We start from the raw sequence: 25,352 nt of genomic DNA, 5'->3' as shown, positions 1-25,352 counted from the left end.
TAATATGTGAAATACACTACTAAAACACCCCCTGCTGATTTCACAGGCTTTGCAGGGAGTTATGCATAATTTTCTGAAAATTAAAAGACTGAGGATCAGATATTTACGGTGATAAAAATTAGATCTCAATAACTTTTAAAAACTTGGAAGAGTCTTTTAAGGTGGAATTTTAAAAATTCAGTTCAACTATTTAACACATGTATGCGTGCATGCTAAGTCATTTCAGTCATGTCCAACTCGTCACGACCCTATGGACTTTGGCCTGCTAGGCTCTGCTGTCCACGGGATTCTCCAGGGAAGAATACTGGAGTGGGTAGCCATTCCCTTGAGAGACTTGCAGAGTCAGAAGATTGGAGTTCGGGACTCAGCTGTGCCCTCGCTAGCACTGCAGCAGTATATATTGAATACCTTTGTAAACTTCCAGCACAGAATTGAAATCAAAATTAACCGAAGTAACTGTTTTGAGAATAAAAGATCATCCACTCTCAAAAACTGATTACTGAAGACAGCATGGCATAAGACAATAATTCTTGTATTTAGATGTGAGACAAGTTCTTAAGAACCCACCAATTCTCCATGTAATTGTGCTTTTGCTTTTGCGTTTTTTTTTTATGTGGTTTTAATCTTTTAAAAGTTCATGTGAGCATATTCTGAAGCTTCTGAATACTCTCCTTCTAACTGCACTCACACATATATACTCATGACAGCATTGTTGTCACGTCCGGTTGCTAGGTGGTGTCCAACTCTTTGCGACCCCATGAACTCCAGGCTTCCCAGTCCTTTACTATTTCCTGGAGCTTGCTCAAGTTCATATCCATTGAGTTGATCATGCCTTCCAACCATCTCAACCTCTGTCACCCCGTTCTCCTCTTGCCCTCAATCTTTCCCTGCATCAGGGTCCCTTCCAATGAGTCAGCCTTCACATCAGGTGACCAAAGTAATGGAGCTTCAGTTTCAGCATCAGTCCTTCCAGCGAATATTCAGGGTTCACCTTCAGCATCTGTCCTTTCAGTGAATATTCAGGGTTTTCTTTAGAGGTGACTGGTTTGATTCCCCCTTTGCTGTACAGGGACTCTCAAGGGTCTTCTCCAGCACCAAATTCGAAAGCATTAATTCTTCAGGGTGCAGCCTTCTTTATGGTACAATTCTCACACCTGTACATGACTATTGGAAAAACCATAGCTTTGACTATACTGACCTTTGTCACCAAAGTGACGTCTCTACTTTTTAATATGCTGTCCAGCTTTGTCATAGCTGTTCTTTCAGGGAACAAACATCTTTTAACATACTGGCTGCAGTTACTGTCTAGTGATTTTGGAACTTGAGAAAATAAAATCTGTCACTGCTTCCACTTTTCCCCCATCTATTTGCCATGGAGTGATGGGACCAGATGCCATGATCTTAGTTTTTTAATGTTGAGTTTTAAGCCAGCCTTTTCACTTTCCTCTTTCACCTTCATCCAAGAGGCTCTTTAGTTCCTATCCCCTTTCTGCCATTAGAGTAGTGTCATCTGCATATCTGAGGTTGTTGATGCTTCTCCCAAAATCTTGATCCCAGCTGGTGAGTCATTCAGCCCAGCATTTCTCAAGATGTATTCTGCACATCAGTTAAATTAACAGAGTGACAATATATAGCTTTGACATACTTCTTTCCCAATTTTGAACCAGTCTGTCATTCCATGTTTGGTTCTCACTGCTGCTTCTTGCCATGCATACAAGTTTCTCAAGAAACAGGTAAGGTGTCTGGTATTCCCATCTCCTGAAGAATATTCCACAGTTTGTTGTGATCCATATAGTCAAAGGATTTAGTGTATTCAATGAAACATGCCGGCATTACTGTCAAGTAATTTGACCTTTGTTTCTAAGCTAATGAAAACGGCTACAGGCTGACTTAAAGTATAGCTTTCATGTTACTCCAAGAGAAAGGCAAGCCACAATGGCAAAAACTCTGAATGAAGATTTGGTGGTAGTTTGGATCCAGAAAACTGATGAGAAAATTCAGTCATTACATGGCACACTATATTTGGTAAGCTGAACTTTAAAGAAAAGAATTCTGCCAGTCTGCATTAAGATCAGTAATTTAACATCACACACCATTTGTTTTGGTTTTATAGCTATAGATATGTATTTACTAAATTGTATTTTAGTTAGTCATATGAAAATGGTAAACAAGTTTATAGTCAAGATTCAGAATCTCTATATTAAATAGCATTATAAAAATTAAAAGGAACATACATTAATTAATTAACTTTAAAATAATCTAATACTTGAGGGGTGTGGCCAAAATTGGAACTCAGAAAAGAAAGAACTCAGATTAAAGTCTTCCAAGTCAAATGACCTCATCTCCCTCTATTTCTTCATAGTAAGGATAAGGATGGGTTGGCTCAGTGGCAAAGAATCCACCTGCCAATACAGGAGAGGTATGTTGGATCCCTGGGTCAGGAAGATCCTCTGGAGAAGGAAACGTCAACCCACTCCAGTATTCTTGCCTGGGGAATCTCATGGACAGAGGATCCTGGAGGCTTACAGTCCATGGGGTCACAGAAGAATCAGACATGCCTCAGCGACTAAAACAACAACTAAGGATGATAATCTCACCACATAGGACTGTTGTGAGGAATAAACAAAACAATGAATATAACCTGTGAATGAACACCTATGTCAACAGTCTAGACTTTCAAAAATAGGATAAATATTACTAGCTTCTGTTTAGGGTGGAGGAAACAAAATCTTTAGAAAGGTGGTATAACCAAGTATTTGATATATACAAGAAAACGCTTCCCAAAGCCTAAAGCGCTAAACAAAGCGGCTTTTCTCACTGACTACATTTTGAAGGAAAGGAGTTGGGTTCTATTCTAGCTCTCTAGCATATATGCTGATGTCGTTTAACCCCCTGGGCCGCATTCACCTGCAAGTAATTATAGCAGTAACGACCATCTTTGATAGCGGCTTTACCAAATACGATGCACTTTAACTACGTTCTGGATTTACACACCAGACGACCTCTCTCAGTGCCACAATTTTAAAGCAAATATTACGTTCACTTAACAGATTTTTTAAAAATAACAATAAGGCTAAGAGAAGTTAGAAACCTGCCATGCCACACCTGCTATGCTGAGGTTCTAAAAACATCCACCATAAGAGAATTGTTAGCAATCAACAGTTTTGCCGTTAACAACCTGCTATCCCGCAACCCTCCACAGAGGCGCTTTTAGGATCGCCCATCCGCCAAGTGGGGCTTCCCTGTGGCTCAGGTGGTAAGGAATCTGCCCGCCATGCGGAAGATCACGGTTCGATCCCGGGATTGGGAAGATCCTCTGGAGAAGGGAACAGCTACCCACTCCAGTATTCTGGCCTGGAGAATTCCATGGACTCTGTAGTCCATGGGGTCGCAAAGAGTCGGATACGACTAAGCGACTTTCACTTTGGAGTCAAACTCAAAAAAAAATCCTCCACCAGGCGAACTTCATTCACCAGTTCTTGGGTCCGCCCTTCCTCGCTCAGGCCCAGGCCCCGCCTCTCCCCGCCCCGCCATCGCTCCGGCCACCGCCCACCTCACGTGCAAACACGGAGCGGGTACCCAGCCTGCACCGCACTTAACAGGACGGGGAGCATGCGCTTTGTGTGCGCCTGGATTTCCTGTTCGCGTCCTTCGCTTCCGGCGGGGTACGTCTAACCAATCAGGTAGGCTCGGAGGTGGGCCATAGTTCTCCCAGGCTCCTCCCCCTGCCTTCACTTGAGCCTTGGAGGAAAGTCCGGCGTGAGACCTGTACTGCCAGGCCGGGGTTCATGGCTTCTTCCAGGACGCTCGGCACTTTCCGTCTCCCGCCGTTGCCCACGATTCGAGAAATCATTAAGTTGTTTAGACTGCAAGCCGTGAAGCAGCTATCCCAGAATTTTCTTCTGGACTTGAGGCTGACAGGTGGCTTATCAGTGTTCCCCCGGCGTCTTCCTTGCGTCCCTGGGGGAGTGGGGTCGGGGGGGTTTCGCGCTGACCCTGCGGGCGGGCGACGGGGTTCAGACACAAAGGTGTGCGGTGGCCGTAGGTCAGACTCTTCTGCCGCTTTGCCCTGAGAGAACTCCGGAGCCCCACCGCCCAGGGGGTGTGTAGTGTGTCTCGTTTGTTCAGGGGCATTTGCCGTGGGCTTTGGAAGGCAGGCTGTGTGGACGCCGAGCAAACACTAGCTTTGGAAGTCTTCGCATCTCCTGAAAGGCGCTTGTGGAATTCGAATCTTGGTGTGTTACCAATAAGGAATACCTGCACGTGCTGACTGGTTTGGCTTTTTATGCAGTTAAACTTGCAGGGACTTTATCGGTAACAGGTCGGAAGAGTATCCATTTCATGGCGTTCGATATTTAAACGTTTACTTGTTGAGTCTCACCCTAGACGGTGCAGATATTCATTCTGTAAACACTCATGAAACCAGCCCCTTTGTGCTAGAGCTGAAGTGGGATATGAGAGTGAATGAACAAGGCCAAGTCTGTCCCCAAGGAGCTTACATTTTAGTCAGTTTGCTTTCCCACTCCCTAAGTCACGTTTTATGAAGTAAAATTTAGATACAATAAAATTCACCTGTTTGAAGCGCACAGTTGGATAAATTTTGCAAATGTATATAGTCGTTTAACCTCTACCACCGTTTCTTCGTGCTGGTCTTTCTGAAAGATGATACTACAAGAAAGATTATTAGAAATATGGCAGTTCACAGTTGGAGTACATAACATTTCTGAGGTTTTGATATTTCATTCTATTTGGCCCCTCTTAAGAAACTGAGTCAGTAAATCACATTTCGAAAGTTGTGAAGTACAGTCCAACAGCAGGGATGGGTGGTTTTATTTCATGAAGATAAAGTAGCAGTGTCGGCAGGCCAATAGCGATGGGTAACACGGTAAAAAAAACTTAACCTGTTTTCAGTTTTCTTATTTAATTAGATGAGCGCTCTACCACATGAGCATTAAAAGGTCATCCACCTCGAAAATTCTTTGGTCGTGAGATGGTTGGATGGCATCACCGACTCAATGGAGTTTGAATGGGCTCTGGGAGTTGGTGATGGACAGGGAAGCCTGGCCTGCTGCAGTCCAGGGGGTGGCAAAGAGTCAGACGTGACTGAATAGTAATTAGAGCCAGCCATTTCGGGTAGTCATTAGCTGCATTCTAGATATAAAGCACCGTTCCCAGGACTGAAAATAGAGATCTTTATATTGAAAAAAAATCCTTCACATGTCCTTTCTCATATGAATCTTTAGTCACCTTCAGGAATCAATCCCAGAATCTAGATACTATTGTTCCCTCTTCTACAGGAACCTTATTGAAGACAAATAAGGAACTTGTGTGAGGTGAGAAGCTCAGGTGTGAACAGAGCAAGGTGGAACCCCAGACATAGTGAATTGACAGTGCTCTTTGATATCCATTTGTGTTTGAATGTTTCTGAAAAGTTTAAGGTGAAAAGACTGTCCTATCTACTGTTGTAGCTTCCATTTAAAAAAAGGAGAGAGACTATTAAAATCACTCTTAAAATCACTCTGTAATACCTGTGCTTAAGGTAGCCTCTCTGTTCCCTCTGAGAGGTAGTGCTCTTTAGTAGAGAAAGGGTTGGCTTTTAGGACTTACACCTGAGCTGGTGTCCATTTGTTTTCCAGGTAACCTCACTCAAAATAACAGATGAAGAAACTGGAAAGTTCAGAGAAGTTAAAATGGGGTAGTAATTCTTAAGTTAGGGCTTCACAGGTGGTGTTACTGGTAAAGCACCTGCCTGCCAAATCAGGAGACTTTATAAGAGACATGGGTTCAATCCCTGGGTCGGGAAGATCCCCTGGAGAAGGGAATGGCAACGCACTCCAGTATTCTTGCCTGGAAAAGTCCATGGTCAGAGGAGCCTGGTGGGCTGCAGTCCATGGGGTCGCAGAATCAGGTGCTGCTGAAGTGACTTGGCACAGCACACACAGCACAGTTCTCCGTTAATGTAAGGATCTGCTGTGAGAAAGCATGTTAAACACCTGTAACATGCTCAGTGTATGCTCGTCTTCTCCTGGCACCCGTTGAAGAGAAAACTATTCTCGGATAATTGAGAGATTGCTTTTGCCTCTAAGCCTACAAAGGTAGGTTATCAGTAACAAGCAAAAATGAGACTGTACACTATCAGTGAACAGTGTAAAGTGCTAGTATGTTTTCGGTGGCTAAATTTCCATCATCCCAAGAGGCCCAGTTGCTTGGATTTTAATATCTCAGGCAATAAGATTAGTCTGTTGTGTTTTTCCGGAAGGTTGGTTGCAATAAATCCTCAGTAATGTGCTTTTACTTGCTTTCTTAAGGTCTGCTAACTTAGATTGATTAAAAAATTAATTTTTTCATATCAACTTGCATATTTGCAAAGCTCAAAAAACCTTCACTGCTAAATTTAACTTTTTCCTAAAAATAACCAAGAATCTCAATTTCTGCAGGTCCTATTAGCTAGGAACTTGGTACCATTGCCACATTAACCAGCAGCTAGATGTCTGTAGATAAAAGTAAATACTGCCAGCACTTTCTGCTTCTGAATTTCTAACTCGCAACATTGGAAATTCTGAATGTGAAGCTCGCCTTGCTTATTCACGTAATTGATATTCAGCAACTGTAGAGAAGTGGTTTGTGTTTTTCCATCACTTCTTATATTGATTGGTGTGGCAGAGAAACAGGTGGAAAATACCGTGTGTGCGCCTGCTTTTGTGCACGTGCACTCAGTCGTGTCCTACTCTCTGCAGTCCCGTGGACTGTAGTCCGCCAGGCTCCACTGTCCATGGGATTCTCCAGGCAAGAATACTGGCATGGGTTGCCATTGCCTTCTCCAGGGGATCTTCCCGACCCAGAGACTGAACCCTTGTCATGTATATTTAAGTTCAGGAAATTTGTCATGGGAATCCTATTTTTATTAAGGGTCTGGTAGAATTCATCAGTTATATGGTAGACTGTTGGTTTAGGCTGAGTTAAATAATCTGATAAATACTATGTATAAAAGATTAGTTGGTTGAGTAATGCTGATAAGAATTTGTATAGGTTATTTTTCATTTTGAATTCCATATGTTGACGTTTGCCAAGGTAATCGATTCAAACTTTCTTTTCTCTAGATAAAATTGTAAGGAAAGCTGGCAATCTGACAAATGCTTATGTATATGAAGTGGGCCCTGGGCCTGGGGGAATCACAAGATCCATTCTCAATGCCGGTGTTGCTGAACTTCTGGTGGTTGAAAAGGATAGTCGATTTATTCCTGGATTACAGGTAAGTTGCTGAAAGTATCTTACTTAGGAGGTAAAAACCCAGTTTCAATCTTCAGGCCACGATTCTTAAACCTCAGGGTATATACCTTATATACCTCAGGTATATAAGACTTCTACAGTTTGCTCCTCAAACTGCAGTTCTCCAGGCCTCATTCCAGAGATTCTGATTACAGTGGTCCAGGAGTGGTCTAGTAATCTGCATTTCTTACCCCCATCCTCACATGAATTGTTGGCCGCAGCTTTAATAAACCAGCTTTATGCATTGATGCTAAGTAAGCTAATTGCGTGACTTTTTTGGCTACTAATAGCTGTGCGTGCCATGGTACCCCGTTCCTTCAAAAATAAGTAAAACTAAGAAATGCTAACAATGTCTCAGTTACTGGCATGGTTTCTGAGAACCTTCTTTAAATTCAGATAATCATTGCTACAAGCATAAGAGAGAAGATACATGCCTTGTTGACAGAAAGTAATTGTTAAGCTTAGGCATTTGTATAAGGATTTTTTAAGTGAAGAAATTAAGTTGTGCCACAGGTTTAAAATGAGGTTTAAATAAAATGATCATTGTTGTTCTTTAGTCACTAAGTCATGTCCAACTTTTTTGCAACCCCATGGACTATAGCCCACCAGGCTGCTCTGTCCATGGGATTTCCCAGGCAAGAATACTGGAGTGGGTTGCCATTTCCTTCTGCAGGAAATCTTCCGGACCCAGGGATCAAACCTGAGTCTCCTACATTGACAGGCAGATTCTTTCCCACTGAGCCACCTGGGAAGCCAGAATGAAATGATAAATGTATCTTTAAAACAGTAGGTGATGTCCTATGAGAAGTGTTTTAAGAAACTGGTTGTATTTCAATGGAAGAGAAGCCTTGAGTGAGGGGATTCATAGCTGCCTCTCCAAAGCTGTGGTGGGGAGGATCAGTTTGTTTTGGTCTTCTCTAAAAGAGAACTAAACTAGATGTATAATAAACCCTTAAAATCATTGGTAAGTGTACAAATGGAACCGAGGCATTTACTGGACAAAGTCATGTTACCGTAATGGTTACTTGCTTGTGCGTTACCACACTGTGTTATAATTTGCTTCATTACCTTGCTCTTTGATACATAGTGTGCATTTCTCTGTCACTGTAACAATTATAATGACAAATTTTCATCTTACTGCACAATCGAAATGGCATTGATAGGAATGAACTCCAGAGGCCGGGCCTGACAGGGAGGTTGGTCACTCAGGCCCGGTGCTCAGTCGTATGACCTGTACCTCTCAACTTTTGCCCTATCTGTTAAATATATGCGATGTCATTAAATGCTTTTAAATCTAAAAAAAAAAAAAAAAGTATTGAGGGAGGCAGGTGGATTTAAAAATGAGGAGAAACTTAAATTTTTTAAATAGTATAATACAGTGGAACAGATTATATAAGGGATCTTATAAAGGGATTCTTCATGGGGGGCACTTACACCTAATGGCTTAAGGGCCTTTGTTTGATTCCTCTGTAATGCTGAAACTTTAAAAGAGCCCTTAGCCTTTGGTTCATAAGAGTAGCAATTTATTAAGTGAGTCCAACAGAATAATAAAATTAGCTACATTGTTACTTTCATATAGGAGGACAAATCAGTTTAAAATTAGTACATTCTAAAACTTGTATGTGTATTAATGGATAAATGTTTAATTTCTGCCAGAACAGTTTGAGAAAATTTGAGAAAATCTAGAGCTTGCGTTTATGCCTCTGGATATTTTTCGAAACCCAGTGAGTTTTCTTCTCATTATTTTGCTATATCCAGCTTTTATGCTTTAAAAAAATTATATATTTAGTTCAACCTAATTTTGCCAGCCTTGATAGAATTGGTTTCAGATTTATAACTTTATTTGGGGATGATTATATGGTGCAATATTCCTTGATTAAATATGGAATTTAATAGTGATTTTTGCTCTGAACCAGTTTCTTTCCAGAATGGTGTATCAGTTGGAGGTGGAAGTTGTAACAGTGTTATTTTTGGTGGGAGCATAAAATGATAAAAAGAAACTGAATAACATTACACAGTTCCCTGCAGGTTTATTCATCTAGGGTGTCTGCTGGCATAGAGAAGACTCTTCTGACTTCTTTTCCCCTTAAAGGGATATCTTAACCCTGAATCTCACCCTCTATTACGTGTAATTCTTTCTTTTTAGGCAGGCAGGTGAATCACATTTTGCATCACCAGCTTAATTTACATATCCTCCTCTCTGATCTCAATGAAAGATGTTTTAAAGACAGACCAACAGACAGCCACACTCTTTTCACTGCCCCTCCCATATCCCTGCACTCCTGACTTCTGCCTTGTTTCATTTGTCTCATGAGATTTATTATCATCTGACACACTGTAGGTTCTTATTTCTTGTCAGTCTCACATCTTTGAGGTCTTCCCTGGTGGCTCAGACAGTAAAGAATCCTCCTGACAATGCAGGAGACCAGGGTTCGATCCCTGGGTAGGAAAGATCCTCTGGAGAAGGGAATGGCTCCCCTCTCGAGAATTCTTGCCTGGAAAACCCCATGGACAGAGAAGCCTGGTTTGGCTACAGTCCACAGAGTTGCAAAGAGTCAGACACCGCTGAGCAGCTTAACACTTCTTCACCCCTCTGGAATGTAAGTGCCATGAGGGTAGATGTTTTTGTCTGTTTTGTTCCCTGCTGTACCTCTACAGCATCTAAGAGTGCCTGGTGCATACCAGGTGTTTAGTAATGTTTCACATGGAGATAGAAAGGTTGACTCTTTGTAGATATCTAATCAGCTCATTAAATAAATGTGTTACTTAATGGTGAAACCAAATAATTGGGTATCATTAATTATCAAAGTTCTGTGCTTTTTTCCCTAAATATGAAGGTTGGTTTCAAGGTAAATTGCTGTGCAGGAAGTTTATATTTGACTTCTGTTTCTGTAGAAGAAGTAAAATTAATTTTTAGTGTCACATATGCAGGAAAGGAATTTGCCTTAAAAAGAAATGTTGGGTACTAAAATATCAAATAGACTTCTTTTTCTTGTAAAGAATGTTTCAATATGTAAAACCACGTTCTTTTAGAGGTGCTAAATTAATCATAAAACTGAGTAAAGGCAGAAAGAGTGGTCTATTTTAAGAATTCCATTTTAGTGATATCTAAGCTAATAAAATTACTTTTTAAAGAAATTGTAATAATTTATAAAATGTCTGCTAGCTGGAAGTATGTCATTTGTAGCTTAATTCAAGTTCTTAAAATATTATCACGAGGCAGCCTAGGGAAAGAACATAGTGATAACATACAGGTTTTTCACTATTAGCATGCTGTAATGTAAGAAAGGCTTCCCTGGTGGCTCAGATGGTAAAGAGACTGCCTGCAATGCGGGAGACCTGGGTTTAATTCCTGGGTCGGGAAGACCCCCTGGGGAAGGAAATGGCAACGCACTCCAGTATCCTTGCCTGGAAAATCCTATGGTCAGAGGAGCCTGGCAGGCTCCAGTCCATGGGGCTGCAAAGAGTTGGACACGACTGAACAACTTCACTATTCACTAATGTAAGAAAACGTGTTTAATACGTGAAAGCATTGTAGTGTGATTTTTGTAATAAAGAACAGACTCAGCGTCAAATGACCTGTGTTTGATGTCTGGCTCTACCATTTACTATTTATATGACTGGGCAGGTAACTCTCACTGTGCCTCAGTTTGCTCATAGGATTGTTATGGTTTAAATGTGTTTAAAAACGTGCTGTCAGGTTTTGGGGTTTTTCTCCAGTGCTCTTAAGATGTTGCTCTGCTATCTAATTACTTCTGTTGTTTCTGACAAATCTGTCATTCTTTGCTTCTGTCTTTTTTCTTGGGCTGTTTTTATGATTTTTTTCTTTTTTTATAATTTTATTTGTAATTGAAGGATAATTGCTTTACAGTATTATGTTGGTTTCTGCCAAACATCAGCATGAATCAGCCATAGGTATACGTGTGTCCCCTACCTGTTGCACCTCCCTCCCCATCCTACCTCCCTAGGTTGTTATAGAGCCCCAGTCTGAGTTCCCTGAGTCATACAGCAAATTCCCGTTGGCTGTGTGTTTTACATACGGTGATGTGTGTTTCCATGTTACTCTCTCCATACGTCTCATCCTCTCCTCCTTTCCCATGTCTGTGTCTGTAAGTGTGTTCTCTGTGTCTGTGTCTCCTTTGCCGCCTGCAAACAGGTTCATCAGTACTGTCTTTCTAGATTCCATATATGTGCATTAGTATCTCATACTTGCTTTTCTGACTGTCTTCACTCTGTATAATAGGCTCTAGGTTCATCCATCTCATTAGAACTGACTTGAATGTGTCCCTTTTTATAGCTGACGATTTTTTCTATATCATTGGCTTTGAGTCTTTCCATCGTGATGTGCCTTGGTGTTCTCTTCATGTTTCTTGCCGATGGGCCAGTGAGAGCTTCTTGGATCTGCAGGTTTTCCTGCACTGCCTGTTGTCCAACATCTGAGTACTGCCTCAGCTTTTTTGGCTATTTCATGTTTAAAGTGAAAGAGTGTAACTGGTCTGTCTCCTGTATTACATCTTGACCAGAGTAAGAAGCTCTAGGATTCTTAACCATTAAAATATTTATTTCATGAAATTTTGGAGATAGTAAGGCATTGAGTATTGTTAGCATTGCCTCTGGAATTCTATTAGGTAAACAGTGAGTATTTCTACTTGATAGGCAATGTAGGCTTTGTGGGATTGAGAATCAAATAGATTGGTTTTCAGATATCATGTATGCCACTTACTAGCTTTGTGACCCTGGCCTTGCCTTTGAACCTTTTTTAGCTTCAGATTTCTCATCTGCAGCATGGGAATGTTAGTCTTCTTTTGTGGTTATTACAAGGATTGAAATTTATGTAAAGAGATTGGTCTGTTGCCTGTAGTCAATAAATGGTTGTTCTTATAATTCTTCCCCTTCCCCATCCTCTTGCAAAGGGAGATATAAAGTAATCTAGTCATCCTAACAACAGGACCTGTTTTTAATCAGAGATAGTAAATATTTGAAATTCTTTCTAGCAGATTTTAAGTAGGACTTCCTGTTGTGATGACTACATACTTATACATGTAATTTACTTGATGCAGTTATGACCACAGTTAATCATAACATGGACAGCACTCAACCAGTTAGCAAAAGCTGATTCACAGACAAAGTGATCTCCTAGTCCACTGCAAGTAAGTACAGAGAATGCTGGAAGCAGACCCACTGACTACAGCAAGAAGTAACAGTTATTACTGTGGCAGAAGAGCTAAAAGAAGCAAAAGCACAATAGGGAAGGATCCATAGCTATTGAGGCCATTGCTCTACAGTCAACAGTGATCCAAGTCATCAAGAAAAGACTGAAATTGGGTTCATTGTTCTTAGCTTAGGAAGAGAATTGTGCATTATAGTTTAGAAAAATTTATACCTGTAAGTTTATTTTTTAAGAAAAGTTGACACTTAAAGGAGTTACATTGGTTGAATAGAAAAAGTCTTAGTTGCTCAGTCGTGTCTGACTCTAAGTGACCAGTGGACTGTAGCCCACCAGGCTCCTCTGTTCATGGAGTTCTCCAGTTAGGAATTCTGGGGTGGGTTGCCATTACCTACTCCAGGGGATCTTCCCACAGGGATCAAACCTGGGTGTCCTGCACTGCAGGCAGATTCTTGACATGTGAACCACCAAGGAAAACCCGGGGTTGAATAGAAAACTTATTAAATCAAATAGCTAATCCCTTGATGAGTCTGAGTGGGTTTCTGCTGTACCTGTTCTTATTGTTTGTTGTTTAGTCACTCAGTTGTGTCTAACTCTTTGCGACCCCATGAACTGCAGCACTCCAGGCTTCCTTGTCCTTCACTATCTCCCAGAGTTTGCCCAAGCTCATGTCTGTGACTCAATGATGGCATCCAACTGTCTCATCCTCTGTCGTCCCCTTCTTCTTCTGCCCCCAATCTTTCCTAGCATCAGGGTCTTTTCCAGTGAGTCACCTCTTTGCATCAGATGACCAAAGTATTGGAGCTTCAGTATCAGTCTTTCAGTGAATATTCAGGCTTGATTTCCTTTAGGATTGACTGGTTTGATATCCTTGCTGTCCAGTGCGGGGGGCACTCCGCAGAAAGAGAGAGGCAGTGGAACTTCCCTCAGCAAAGCCGAGGGGTCCTGAGGAGAGGTGAGCCTGCTGTCCACCAACCCAGCCCCTCAGCGAGCGAGAGACAATCAGACGCGACAGGGGTTCCATCTGAGAGGTTCCGCTTTATTGCCACAAACTCTTGGTTTATATAGGCAAGCAAGGTTGGGAGAGACCTCCCATAGTTGCACCAATCACGTTAAAGGTCAAATTAGAATATGCATATTAGGTAAAGTCCTCATGAGCTTAACAGGAGTGTATGGTAATCACGTACTGTCCACGTGTATGGAAGTCAAGAGAGCCAATCAAAAACTTTAACATAGACCATGCCCCTATCTCTTCCACCAGACGCCATCTTGGTTTCCAACCGTTAAAGCTAGCCCCTTTCTTTTTAAGGTTTCCCACGTAGGGCCCCACATCCAGGGGACCAGCACCGTAGTTTGAAAAAAATTCAGTTCTTCTGTGCTCAGTCTTCTTTATGGTCCAACTCTCTCATATGTACATGACAGCTGGAAGATAACATAGCTTTGACTATGTGGACCTTTGTCAGCAAAATGTTGTCTCTGCTTTTTAATATGCTTTCTAGGTTTGTCATAGCTTTTCTTCCAAGGAACAAGCATCTTTTAATTTTACAGCTGCAGTTATTTTGGAGCCCAGGAAAATAAAATCTGCCTATTTCCTCTTTCTCCCCCATCTGTTCGCCATGAAATGATGGGACTGGATGCCATGATCTTTGTTGTTTGAATGTTGAGTTTTAAGCCAGCTTTTTCATTCTTCTCTTACACTTTCATCAAGAGGCTCTTTAATTCCTCTTTGCTTTCTGCTGTAAGGGTGGTTTTGCATATCTGAGGTTATTGATATCTTTCCAGGCAATCTTAATTCCAGCCTGTGATTCATCCACCTGACATTTCACATGATATACTTTGCATAAAAGGTAAATAAGCAGAGTAACAATAGACAGCTTTGATGTACGTCTTTCCTAATTTTGAATCACTCCATTATTCCCTGTCCAGTTCTAACTGTTGCTTCTTGACCTGCATACAGATTTCTCAGGAGGCAGGTAAAGTGGTCTGGTATTCCCATCTCTTTAAGAATTTTCCACAGTTTGTGATCCACACAGTCAAAGGCTTTAGTGTAGTCAGTGAAGCAGAAGTAGATGTTTTTCTGGAATTCCCTTGCTTTCTCTATGATCCAGTGGATGTTGGCAATTTGATCTCTGGCACCTCTGCCTTTTCTGAATCAAGCTTGTGCATCTGGAAGGTCTCAGTTCATGTACTGTTGAAGTCTGGCTTGAAGGATTTTGAGGATGACCTTGCTGCCATGTGAAATGAGTGCGGTTGTGTGATAGTTTGAGCATTCTTCGGCATTGCCTTTTTGGGACTGGAATGAAAGCCGGCCTTTTCCAGTCCTGTGGCCACTGCTGTGCTCAGTCTCTTAGTCATGTGCAACTCTTTGCATCCCCGTGGTGGACTGTAGCCCACCAGGCTCAGCTCTCCATGGGATTTTCCAGGCAGTAAGACTGGAGTGGGTTGCCATTTGCTTCTCCAGCACCACCTTTCAGTTTTCCAAACTTGCTGGCATATTGAGTGCAGCACTTAAACAGCATCATCTTTTAGGATTTGAAATAGCTCAATTGGAATTCTGTCACTTCCACTAGCTTTGTTTGTAGTAATGCTTCCTAAGGGTTACTTGACTTCACACTCCAGGATGTCTGACTCTAGGTAAGTGATCATACCATCATGGTTATCTGGGTCATTAAGACCTTTATTGTATAGTTTTCTGTGTATTCTTGCCTCCTTGTCTTTAATATCTTCTGCTTCTGTTAGATCCATACTGTTTCTGTCCTTCATTGTGCCCATCTTTTCGTGAAATGTTCCCTGGTATCTCCGATTCTCTTGAAGAGATCTCTAGTCTTGCCCATTCTGTTGTTTTCTTTATTTCTTTGCATTGATTGCTGAGGAAGGCTTTCTTATCTCTCCTTGTTATTCTCTGGAACTCTGCATTCAGTTGAATATACCTTTCCCTTTCTCTTCTCAGCTATTTATAAAGCTATCTCATGTAACCACTTTTGTCTTCTTGCATTTCTTTTTTGGGGGGGTGGTTTTTGTTATAACCTCCTTACATTTTTATGAACCTCCAACCCACAAACTGGAGAACAATAATACCAAAGAAGTTCTTCGACTGTTGCAAATGTTCTAGGCCCCACATCAGGCTTCCCAACCTGGGAATCTGGCAGAGGGAATGGGACTCCCCAGGGAATCTGACTTTGCAGGTCTATGGGATTTGACTATAGAACTTCCACAGGACTAGGGAAAACAGACTCTTGGAGGGTGCATTCAAAACCTTGTGCACACTGGGTCCCAGGAGAAAGGAGCAGTTGACCCTGTGAGAGACTGAGCTGGGCCTGCCTGTGAGTGAGTGAGGGTCTCCTGTGGAGGCACGGGTCAGCAGAAGCCGTCCTGGGAGGTATGCATTGGCATAAGTCCTTTTGGAGGTCACCTTTAGCCCTACCATAGAGCCTGTAGGCTCTAGAACTGGACTGCCTACAAAGGCAGGGTGCACAGCCCCACCCATCAGCAGAAAATTAAAGATTTAGCGAGCATGGCCCTGCCCGCCAGAGCAAGACCCAGTTTTCCTCACAGCCAGTCCCTCAGGAAGCTTGTACAAGCCTTTTATCCTCATCCATCAGAGGGCAGACAGAAGAAGCAAGAAGTACAATCCCACAACCTCCAGAATGAAAACCACAGTCACAGAAAGCTAACCAAAATGGTCACATGGATCATAGCCTTGTGTAACTCAATGAAGCTATAAGCCATGCCATACAGGGCCTCCCAAAACAGACGGGTCATGGTGGAGAATTCTTAAAAAACGTGGCCCACTGGTAAAGGGAGTGGCAAATCACTTCAGTATTCTTGCCTCGAGAACCCCATGTGTGAAAGTCAGTATGTGGCAGGTTAGAAAGAAGGTAATATTACTGGGCTGTGTAATTACTGCTTAGTTCACTGTACAGTGTTGGCTGCCATGAGCCCCTCACCAGGAAAAGGTGAAAGTGAAATTGCTCAGTCATGTTGGACTCTTTGCAAGCCCATGGACGGTAGCCTACCGCACTCCTCCATCCATGGGATTTTCCAGGCAAGAGTATTACCTGGAAAGATCAACCCGACCCAGGATTCGAACCTGGGTCTCCTGCATTGTAGGCAGATGCTTTACCGTCCAAGCCAGCAGGGAAGTCACCATGAGAAGGTGGCGTAAAACATATAAAATGGCTGTTAGTTTTTTGCACTGAAGGGATTTATAAATGGGCATAGGTTCTAGAAATTGCACAGATTCTTTCCTCTTCAAATTAGATCACCAGCAAACTACCTAGTTAAGACCATAGCTTCCCCTCCACCACCACTCACCCCCTCACCCCGTGACACACACATGCAGGACAGCATTCACTAAGTACTTGTAAGAGGAGAGAGATTTTTAGGTGACTGTGAAGAACACTTCTGCATTTGTTTTCTTAGTTTTATCAAAGGCATTCTCTATTTCTTCCTTGTACCCTTTATAGAACTTAATACCAGAAAAGCACATGTTCTCCCTTGGAAACTGGCTGTAATTACTTCCAACACTGAGTAAAAATGATAGAGTTCAGTATGTTGGCTTCAGGATTTAACATCTCTAGGATTGGTACAATGTAAAGCTCTCACAATCTACATACTTTGTATGCTTCCTTTATCACAGTTTGATTTTCTTCTTTTACAGCCTTATTTAATGAATGCTTTTTACTCAAAGCTTGCTTATGACTCGTTTTGGAAAAATATAGGATTGAAAATGGCAGAACAATTTGAGTGTCTGTAAAAATACTCATTTGGCTGTCATTAGTGCCTGCATAGATTGTCAGTGGTGCCTTTGAGGTCAATATGAGGCAACACTCCCAGAGTTCTGAGGTGTAACAGGCGCCAGTGTTGTTCCTGAAGGGCTGTAATAGTGATCTGTCCCACCCTTTTGTCATTCCCCAAATATCATTATTGTAATGCAGACATTTTCTTCTGTTAGTGGTTGGTTACGAGGTCTTTCTGTGTCATTGCTGATTATCATTAGGTGTTGAAATGGCTGCTGTCCATAATTATACTGTCATTTCTGTTTGTACAACTTTTTTATTTTTTGGCCTCCATAATTGCTCAGGGCCTTCACATAAAGCTGTGAACAGCAGCATTCATTCCTTCTGCAGTGGGGAGCGGGAAGGGGAAAGCTCGAGCTGGAGAGCTGTCCTGGAAAAAGTAGACCTCTTAAAGAACAGGAGGACTTGGTGTGTCATTGACTGACACATAAGCCAGAAGGGGAATCCAAAAAACTAGCACTTTAAACTTGGGAAAGGAAGGTAAATGTGTATTTTTACCAGTTTCCTGGTATGTAGCTGTGTGCGTAAAGGTGGAAAATAATATTTCAAACATGGTTAAAGTTATCAGAGCATGTAAATTAATGCCACAGAGCCAAATTTACATTGTTTTATTTTACCCTTAATTACTAATTACTTCATTACTTTCTATATATTGACATTGTGAAACATAAGCTTTTAATTCTCCCTCTTTGTTTTTGGTATGCTTATTTGTTTTTTAATTATGTGAAGCATAATTACAGAAGAAAATTTAATGTTCTTCATTGATGGTAAATGCTGTCATTAAATACAATTTTTATACAGTAAAAGCCTGTCCTATAGAGAGAGATCTCCCTTTTTTTGTAGTATGTCTAAGTTGTTATATTTTCTAAGTTTCTCTGGAACTCAATCAGATTAAATTTAGCAAATCATGGAAACTTAAAATAATCCATAAGTACATTAATATCAGAGGTACACAATTATTTTTGCTAAACTACCATGGCTAAACAGATCAAACTAGATGATTCCCATAATTTAAAATGTTTAGCCTCTAATCAGCATATGCATTTCAGCTCCACGTTTCTGCAACATTACATGTATAATTGACTTATCAGTGAAATAAATCTTTGCAAGTTTCTGAACCTTTCAAATTTTAGGGGCCCCCAAATATTGTAGGCTACGAGAGGAGTTTTCCAGCTTCATAGAAAACTGAATGCCATTTGATCATTCACTTACTCATTTACTTGTCAAATACATATAAAGCACCCACTGTGTACTGTTGCAGCCACAGGGGATATTAAAGTAAATAAGAAACAGGTGCCCTTAAGGGGCCTCTGTTACGGGGGAAAGAAACCTGTATATACATGACTATAGTACACAGCGCTATACAGAAGCGTGTGCAAGGCACATTGTTGACCCAGAGGTGTGAGTGAGCTACAGCTAGGCGCCTTGGTCCATGTCTCCCCCATGGCTTTTGTGATGGTGCTTTCATCCTTCCTCAGTTGCCTGAATTAGTCAGAGGAGAGTTAGGATAGAGAATTCAGCTTCATTTGAGCTAGAGAAGAAGATCCGGGGGATGCTAAGGGCAAAAGTTCCTTGAATTGGAGCCAAGGTTCTCTGAGTTCCCTGAACTGAGATTTAATGTGGGAAGAGGGTCACCTCTTCCTTTCTTCCTTTTGTAACCTACTTTATTTTTTTAACTTTTTATTTTATATTGGAGAATAGCCAATAACAATGTTGTAATAGTTTCAAGTGGATAGCAAAGGGACTCAGCCATACATACATATATACACGTATCCATTTTCCCCAACTCCCCTCCCATCCAAGCTGCCAGTAACATTGAGCAGAGTTCCCTGTGCTGTACGGTAGGGGGACCTTGTGGTTATCCACTTTAAATATTACAGTGTGTACATGTCGATACCAAAACCCTAACTATCTCTTCCCCACACTGTTTTTTAGATGTGCTTATTTTTATTGATTTTGCTCTCTTGCATGTTTACTTTATAAGCTCATGGATTGCATCTGGCTGTTGTTCTTTATTAAGGACTTCAGGAATCAAGTTTTGTTTTGAGTCCAGGGCACTTAACACATGCACGTTTATAGATGGCTTACCTGTAAGGCTTCGTTTAGTTAGGTGCCAACGCTTCAGTACTATGAGAGCATTTCTTAAGGTGTGATGCTAAGGTGGATGAGGAGGAGGGGAAAAAAGATAAAGGAAAGGAGTACTTCTCTTTTTCACTTAGAAAACCTGAAGAAAGGAAGGACAACAAAGAGTGGAAGGTAGAAATTGGCCAGGAAGTAGCTTTTGTTAAAACATGCAGGATAATTCATTAGGTTGAAAGTGCCTGTGGATCGGAATTACTTCAGGAGCGCTCTGGTCAAGGGAGTGTCTCCGAGTGCCACGTATAGCTGGGCAGGGACACATAATTTTTCTGCTTGGTTGACTCTACTCGCAGATTTAGTTAAAGATCTTGGTAATATGTAGAATCGATCCTTCACATGTACTTAAGATATAAAGATTTAGTTAAATTAAGGTCATCTTTCACATGATTTCTAATTCTCAGTATTTCGTTATATCTTTAGTCTCTATTTGTTAATCAGTATTTTTATTGACATATAGTTGACTTGTAGTGTTTCGATTTATGCTTTTCCATTATGGTTTTTCATAGAACATTGAATATAGGTCTCTGTGCTTTATGGTGGTTTGGTCACCAAGTCGCATCCAACTCTTCTGTGACCCCTTGAACTATAGCCTGGTAGACTTCTCTGTCCATGGGATTTCCCAGGCAAGAATACTGGAGTCGGTTGCCATTTTCTTCTCCAGTGCTATATAGTAGGATCTTGTTTATTCATCCTATATATACAAGCTTATATCTGCTAACCCCAACCTCCTACTTTATCCTTCCCCAACCTCCTCCTCCCTGGCAGTCAGCAGTCTGTTCTCTGACTCGTCCATAATTCTGTTTCTGTTTCATAGATAAATCCATTTGTGTTGCTTTTTAGATTCCATGTATATATGATGTCATGATACTTGCCTTTCTGTTTCTGACTTATTTCGCTTAGTATTGATAATCTCTAGTTGCATCCATGTTACTGCAAATGGCACTGTTTCCTTCTTTTTTTAATAGCTGAGTAATATTCCATTGTAGAGAAAGAAATGGCAGCCTACTCCAGTATTCTTGCCTGGAGAACCAAATGGACAGAGGAGCCTGCAGACTGCAGTCAGTGGGATCACAAAGAGTCGGACTTAGTGACTGAACAACAACGATATTCCATTGTACATATGTATCACATCTTTATCCATTCATTTGTTGATGAACATCAGGTTGTTTCACATCTTGGTACTGTGAATAATGCCACTAAAAACATTACGGGACATGTTCAGTTCAGTCACTCAGTCATGTTTGATTCTTTGCGACCCCATGAACCACAGCACGCCAGGCCTCCCTGTCCATCACCAACTCCCAGAGTCCACCCAAACCCATATCCACTGAGTCAGTGATGCCATCCAGCCATCTCATCCTCTGTCGTCCGCTTCTCCTGCCCCCTCAGTCTTTCCCAGCATCAGAGTCTTTTCCAATGTGTCAGCTTTTCACATCAGGTGGCCAAAGTACTGGAGTTTCAGCTTCAACATCAGTCCTTCCAATGAACACCCAGGACTGATCTCCTTTAGGATGGACTGGTTGGATCTCCTTGCAATCCAAGGGACTCTCAAGAGTCTTCTCCAACACCACAGTTCAAAACCATCAATTCTTCGGCGCTCAGCTTTCTTTATAGTCCAATTCTCACATCCATACGTGACCACTAGAAAAAGCATAGCCTTGACTAGACAGACCTTTGTTGACAAAGTAATGTCTCTGCTTTTTAATATGCTATCTAGGTTGATCATAACTTTCCTTCCAAGGAGTAAGCATCTTTTAATTTCATGGCTGCAGTCACCATCTGCAGTGATTTTGGAGGCCAAAAAAACAAAGTCAGCCACTGTTTCCACTGTTTCTCCATCTATTTGCCATGAGGTGATAGGACTGGATGCCATTATCTTTGTTTTCTGAATGTTGAGCTTTAAGCCAACTTTTTCACTCTCCTCTTTCACTTTCATCAAGAGGCTCTTTAGTTCTTCTTCACTTTCTGCCATAAGGGTGGTGTCATCTGCATATCTGAGGTGATTGATATTTCTCCTGGCAGTCTTGATTCCAGCTTGTGCTTCATCCAGCCCAGCGTTTCTCATGATGTACTCTGCATATAAGTTAAATAAGCAGGGTGACAATATACAGGCTTGACATACTCCTTTTCCTATTTGGAACCAGTCTGTTGTTCCATGTCCAATTGTAACTGTTGCTTCCTGACCATACAGGTATCTTTTTGAATTACAGTTTTGTCTAGGTATGTGTCCAGGAGTGGGTTTGCTGGATCATTTGGTAATTCTGTTTTTAATTTTCTAAGGTACCTCCATACTGTTTTCCACAGTGACTGCACCAACTTAAACATTTCTACCAACTGTGTATGTAGAAGGGTTCCCTTTTCTCCACACCCTCTCCAGCATTTATTTATGGACTTTTTAATGATGGCTATTCTGACCAGTGTGAAGTGGTACCCATTGTAATTTTGTGTTTCTCTAATGATTAGCAATATTGAGCATCTTTTCTTGTACCTATTGGCCACCTGTTTGTCTTCGTCGAAATGTCTGTTTAGTTCTTCTGCCCGTTTTTGATTGGGTTTTTTGTTATTGTTGTGTGAGCTGTTTTTATATTTTGGAAATTAAGTCCTGTCAGTTGCATTGTTTGCAAATATTTTCTCCCATTCTGTAGGTTGTATTTTTGTTTTGTTTATGATTTCCTTTGCTGTGCAAAAGGTTGTAAGTTTGATTAGATCCCATTTGTTTATTTTTGTTTTTATTTCTATTGCCTTGGAAGACTACTTAGTCTCCAGTTTAAAAATGCAGGAGTTCAGTTTTTGCTAAATCTATACCGAAATACAAGCCATCCTGAGGGTCAAAATTATGTCAATATTTGTGACGTTAATAGGCTATTGTTATACTATTATCTGCCGCCATTCCCAGTCATTCCTATGTGTTGAAAGTCGAACACCACGGATGTCTGTTGCAGTGGACACAGCATGCTATTAGTTCATTAATGATCATTCTTAGTCTCTGACTTTCCATATTGATTTATGATGCACAGGTTTGGCGGGAAAAAAATTAATTCCACTGTTCTTTAAAGTGTATGAGCTCATTTTATTGACCTTTTTGTAAACTAGATGCTTTCTGATGCAGCACCTGGAAAATTGAGAATTGTCCATGGAGATGTCTTGACATTTAAGATAGAAAGGGCTTTTCCAGAAAGTCTCAAAAGACAGTGGGCGGATGGTAAGTGTCTTTGGGTTGGTTTTCTTATTTTCTTTTGTAATTGTTTAGATTACAAATATTTGTATTATTTGTCATACATTATAAATATTCATTATATACTTATATTAAAATTAGATAAATAGGTAAGGTGCATTGCAATTTTTTCTGCTTTTCCACTTTATTCCAAAATAAAAATCAGATTGCTTTCTCTTCATCCAAATTTATCTGATACTAATATTTTTCAAATATTTTGGGGTCTGTTCATATAAACTTGGCATTTTTATGATACCATATAAAGATGGAATGAACTAGAAAGTGTTTTCCAAATGGTGAAAAAAGTGTTTTGGTGAGCGAAGCCGTACCCCACCTTTTTTTCGACTTTATTTCCTCTGTCTTTTACATTCAGTAACCTTCCAAGGCACTCTTCATTCATGGACAGTTTTTTGGGTACCTGCTATGTGCCAGCTCCTTGGAACACACAGAAGTGTTTCTTGCCCATAAACCCCCCTCAGAACAGCTGGAGGAGTGATTTGGGGGTGCCTCTGCAGCTGCCCTTGAGTCTCGCTGCTCCACACCAGGCTCCTTCAGAGTGGCTGGCTCTGCCTGGCTCCCCCTTCCAACCGGCTCTTCTCCGTGACCACTTCAGTTTTCTGCCCTGCCCAGCCAGTCACAGACAAGAGGGATGACCCACCTAACTGCCTGCCGCAAACCTTCTCTGCGTCCCCCAGTGTTAAACTGTTACTCTCATCTAGAAGATTTCTCTGCTTCTGTTTTCCCTGATACCAGGCCCACCTATTCTACCTTTCACCTTGTTTTGAGCTTTCTGTAACTTTGCTGGTGGTTATTTTTCCACCCACATCTTAAATCTTGACTTCACTTACCACATATATATTGTACACAGTCTTCATGTCCAGCCTGTATCCTCTTTGTGGGCATCTGACAGATTCTCTGGTGTCCCACAGGAACTTTGACCTCATGTCCAAGGCTAAATGATCTTTTTCCCTCAAACCAATTCTTTTTCATGTTTTCCTAAGCCAAAACCTGGGGACTTTAACTGAATACTAATTAGGTCGGGTTTTTTTCCTTTAATTCAAAGCTGATTGTGAGCAAACATTGCTTCTGAAGAATAAATGGACTGAAAAATACTCAGCCATTATCTTTTTGTATGCTTTTGTTTGATGCTATTAATACCCAGTTTGATTTTACTCTTCACTAAAATTGTATTCATAATACATTGCTGAATAATCATACCAAGTTTTTTCTTATGCCAACCAGATCCTCCAAATGTACATATTATTGGAAATCTGCCTTTTAGTGTATCAACCCCACTGATTATCAAATGGCTTGAAAATGTTTCTCAAAGAAATGGACCATTCGCATATGGTAGAACCCGGATGACGTTGACTTTTCAAAAGGAAGTGGCAGAGGTAAGTTTTAACTTTTTCTGATTGTTTTATCACAAGATCAAATTATCAGAACAAAAGAAAAAGAATATTATCAGTTTGGAGTTGAGAAAGGTAAGGGGGTTGGGTGTCTCATTATTCAATATATAGACTTCGACTCACATAAGCCTGCTAGGCATTTCCATGACTGGAGTGTTCCAAGTTTGTCTCTAAAAAGTAAACCCGCAGAGCACTGAAAGCAGTTTTTGAAGCAAAGAGATCTAAGGAGGGAATCTGCAGGCTATAAACAGTTCTTTTTTATGACATATGAATATAAAAGAGTGTATCATGTATATTCACGGCTTTGTGTGTGTATGGCTTAATCAAAAGAACAGCCGAATCCCCACCACCTAAGTCAAATTGTTGTTATTCAGTTGCATCTGACTCTTCACAACCCCATGGACTGGAGCACACCAGGCTTCCCTGTCCTTCACAATCTCCTGGAGTCTGTTCAAACTCATGTCCATTGAATCGGTGATGCCATCCAGCCATCTCATCCTCCGTCGTCCTCTTCACTGTGGTATTGACCATCTAGTGATGTCCATGTATAGCGTCGTCTCTTATGTTGTTCAAAGAAGGTATTTGCTATGACCAGTGTGTTCTCTTGGCAAAATTGTTAGCCTTTGCCCTGCTTCATTTTGTACTCCAAGGCCAAACTTGCCTGTTATTCCAGGTATCTCTTGACTTCCTACTTTTGCATTCTAGTCCCCTATGATAAAAATGACATCTCTTTTTGGTGTTCTAGAAGATCTTGTAGGTCTTCATAGAACCCTTCAGCTTCTTTGGCATTAGTAGTTGAGGCGTAGACTTGATTACTATAATACTGAATTGTTTGCCTTAGAAATGAAGGATCATTTCTGATTCTTCTGATGAAGGAAATGAAAGATCATTCTGTCATATTTGAGATTGCATTCAAGTACTGCATTTCAGATTCTTTTGTTGACTGTGAGGGCTACTCCATTTCTTCTAAGGGGTTCTTGCCCACAGTGATAGATATAATGGTCATCTGAATTAAATTCACCCATTCACGTCCATTTTAGTTCACTGATTCCTAAAATGTTGATGTTCCCTCTTGCCATCTCCTGTTTGATCACATCTGGTTTACTTTGATTTATGGACCTAGCATTCCAGGTTCCTATGCAGTACTCTCGTTTGTAGCATCAGATATTACTTTCACCACCAGCCACATCCACAGCTGGGCGTCGCTTCCCCTTTGGCTCAGACTCTTCATTCCTTCTGGAGTTATTTCTCTGCTCTTCTCTAGTAGCATATTGGACACCTACTGACCTAACGGGTTCTTCTTTCAGTGCCATACCTTTTTGCCTTTTCATACTCTTTATGGGGTTCTCAAGGCG

General features: G+C 41.1%; 1 protein-coding gene across 1 annotated transcript in view; it reads left to right on the top strand.

The window, feature by feature from the left end:
- Positions 1-3,727: 3,727 nt before the first annotated feature.
- TFB1M (transcription factor B1, mitochondrial) overlaps positions 3,728-25,352 on the top strand; it is a 61,092-nt gene continuing 39,467 nt past the window's right edge. Inside the window, exons 1-4 of the mRNA XM_040238733.1 lie at positions 3,728-3,921; positions 7,101-7,252; positions 22,468-22,576; positions 23,831-23,982. Coding sequence (XP_040094667.1) covers positions 3,789-3,921; positions 7,101-7,252; positions 22,468-22,576; positions 23,831-23,982 — 546 coding nt within the window. The 5' untranslated portion in view covers positions 3,728-3,788. The remainder of the gene's footprint in view (positions 3,922-7,100; positions 7,253-22,467; positions 22,577-23,830; positions 23,983-25,352) is intronic.

Source organism: Oryx dammah, unplaced genomic scaffold (genome assembly GCF_014754425.2).
Source record: "Oryx dammah isolate SB20612 unplaced genomic scaffold, SCBI_Odam_1.1 HiC_scaffold_4, whole genome shotgun sequence".
NCBI classification, from domain to species: domain Eukaryota; kingdom Metazoa; phylum Chordata; class Mammalia; order Artiodactyla; family Bovidae; genus Oryx; species Oryx dammah.
The sequence above is the reverse complement of the archived record's forward strand: the minus strand, read 5'-3'. Positions and strand labels throughout refer to the sequence as shown.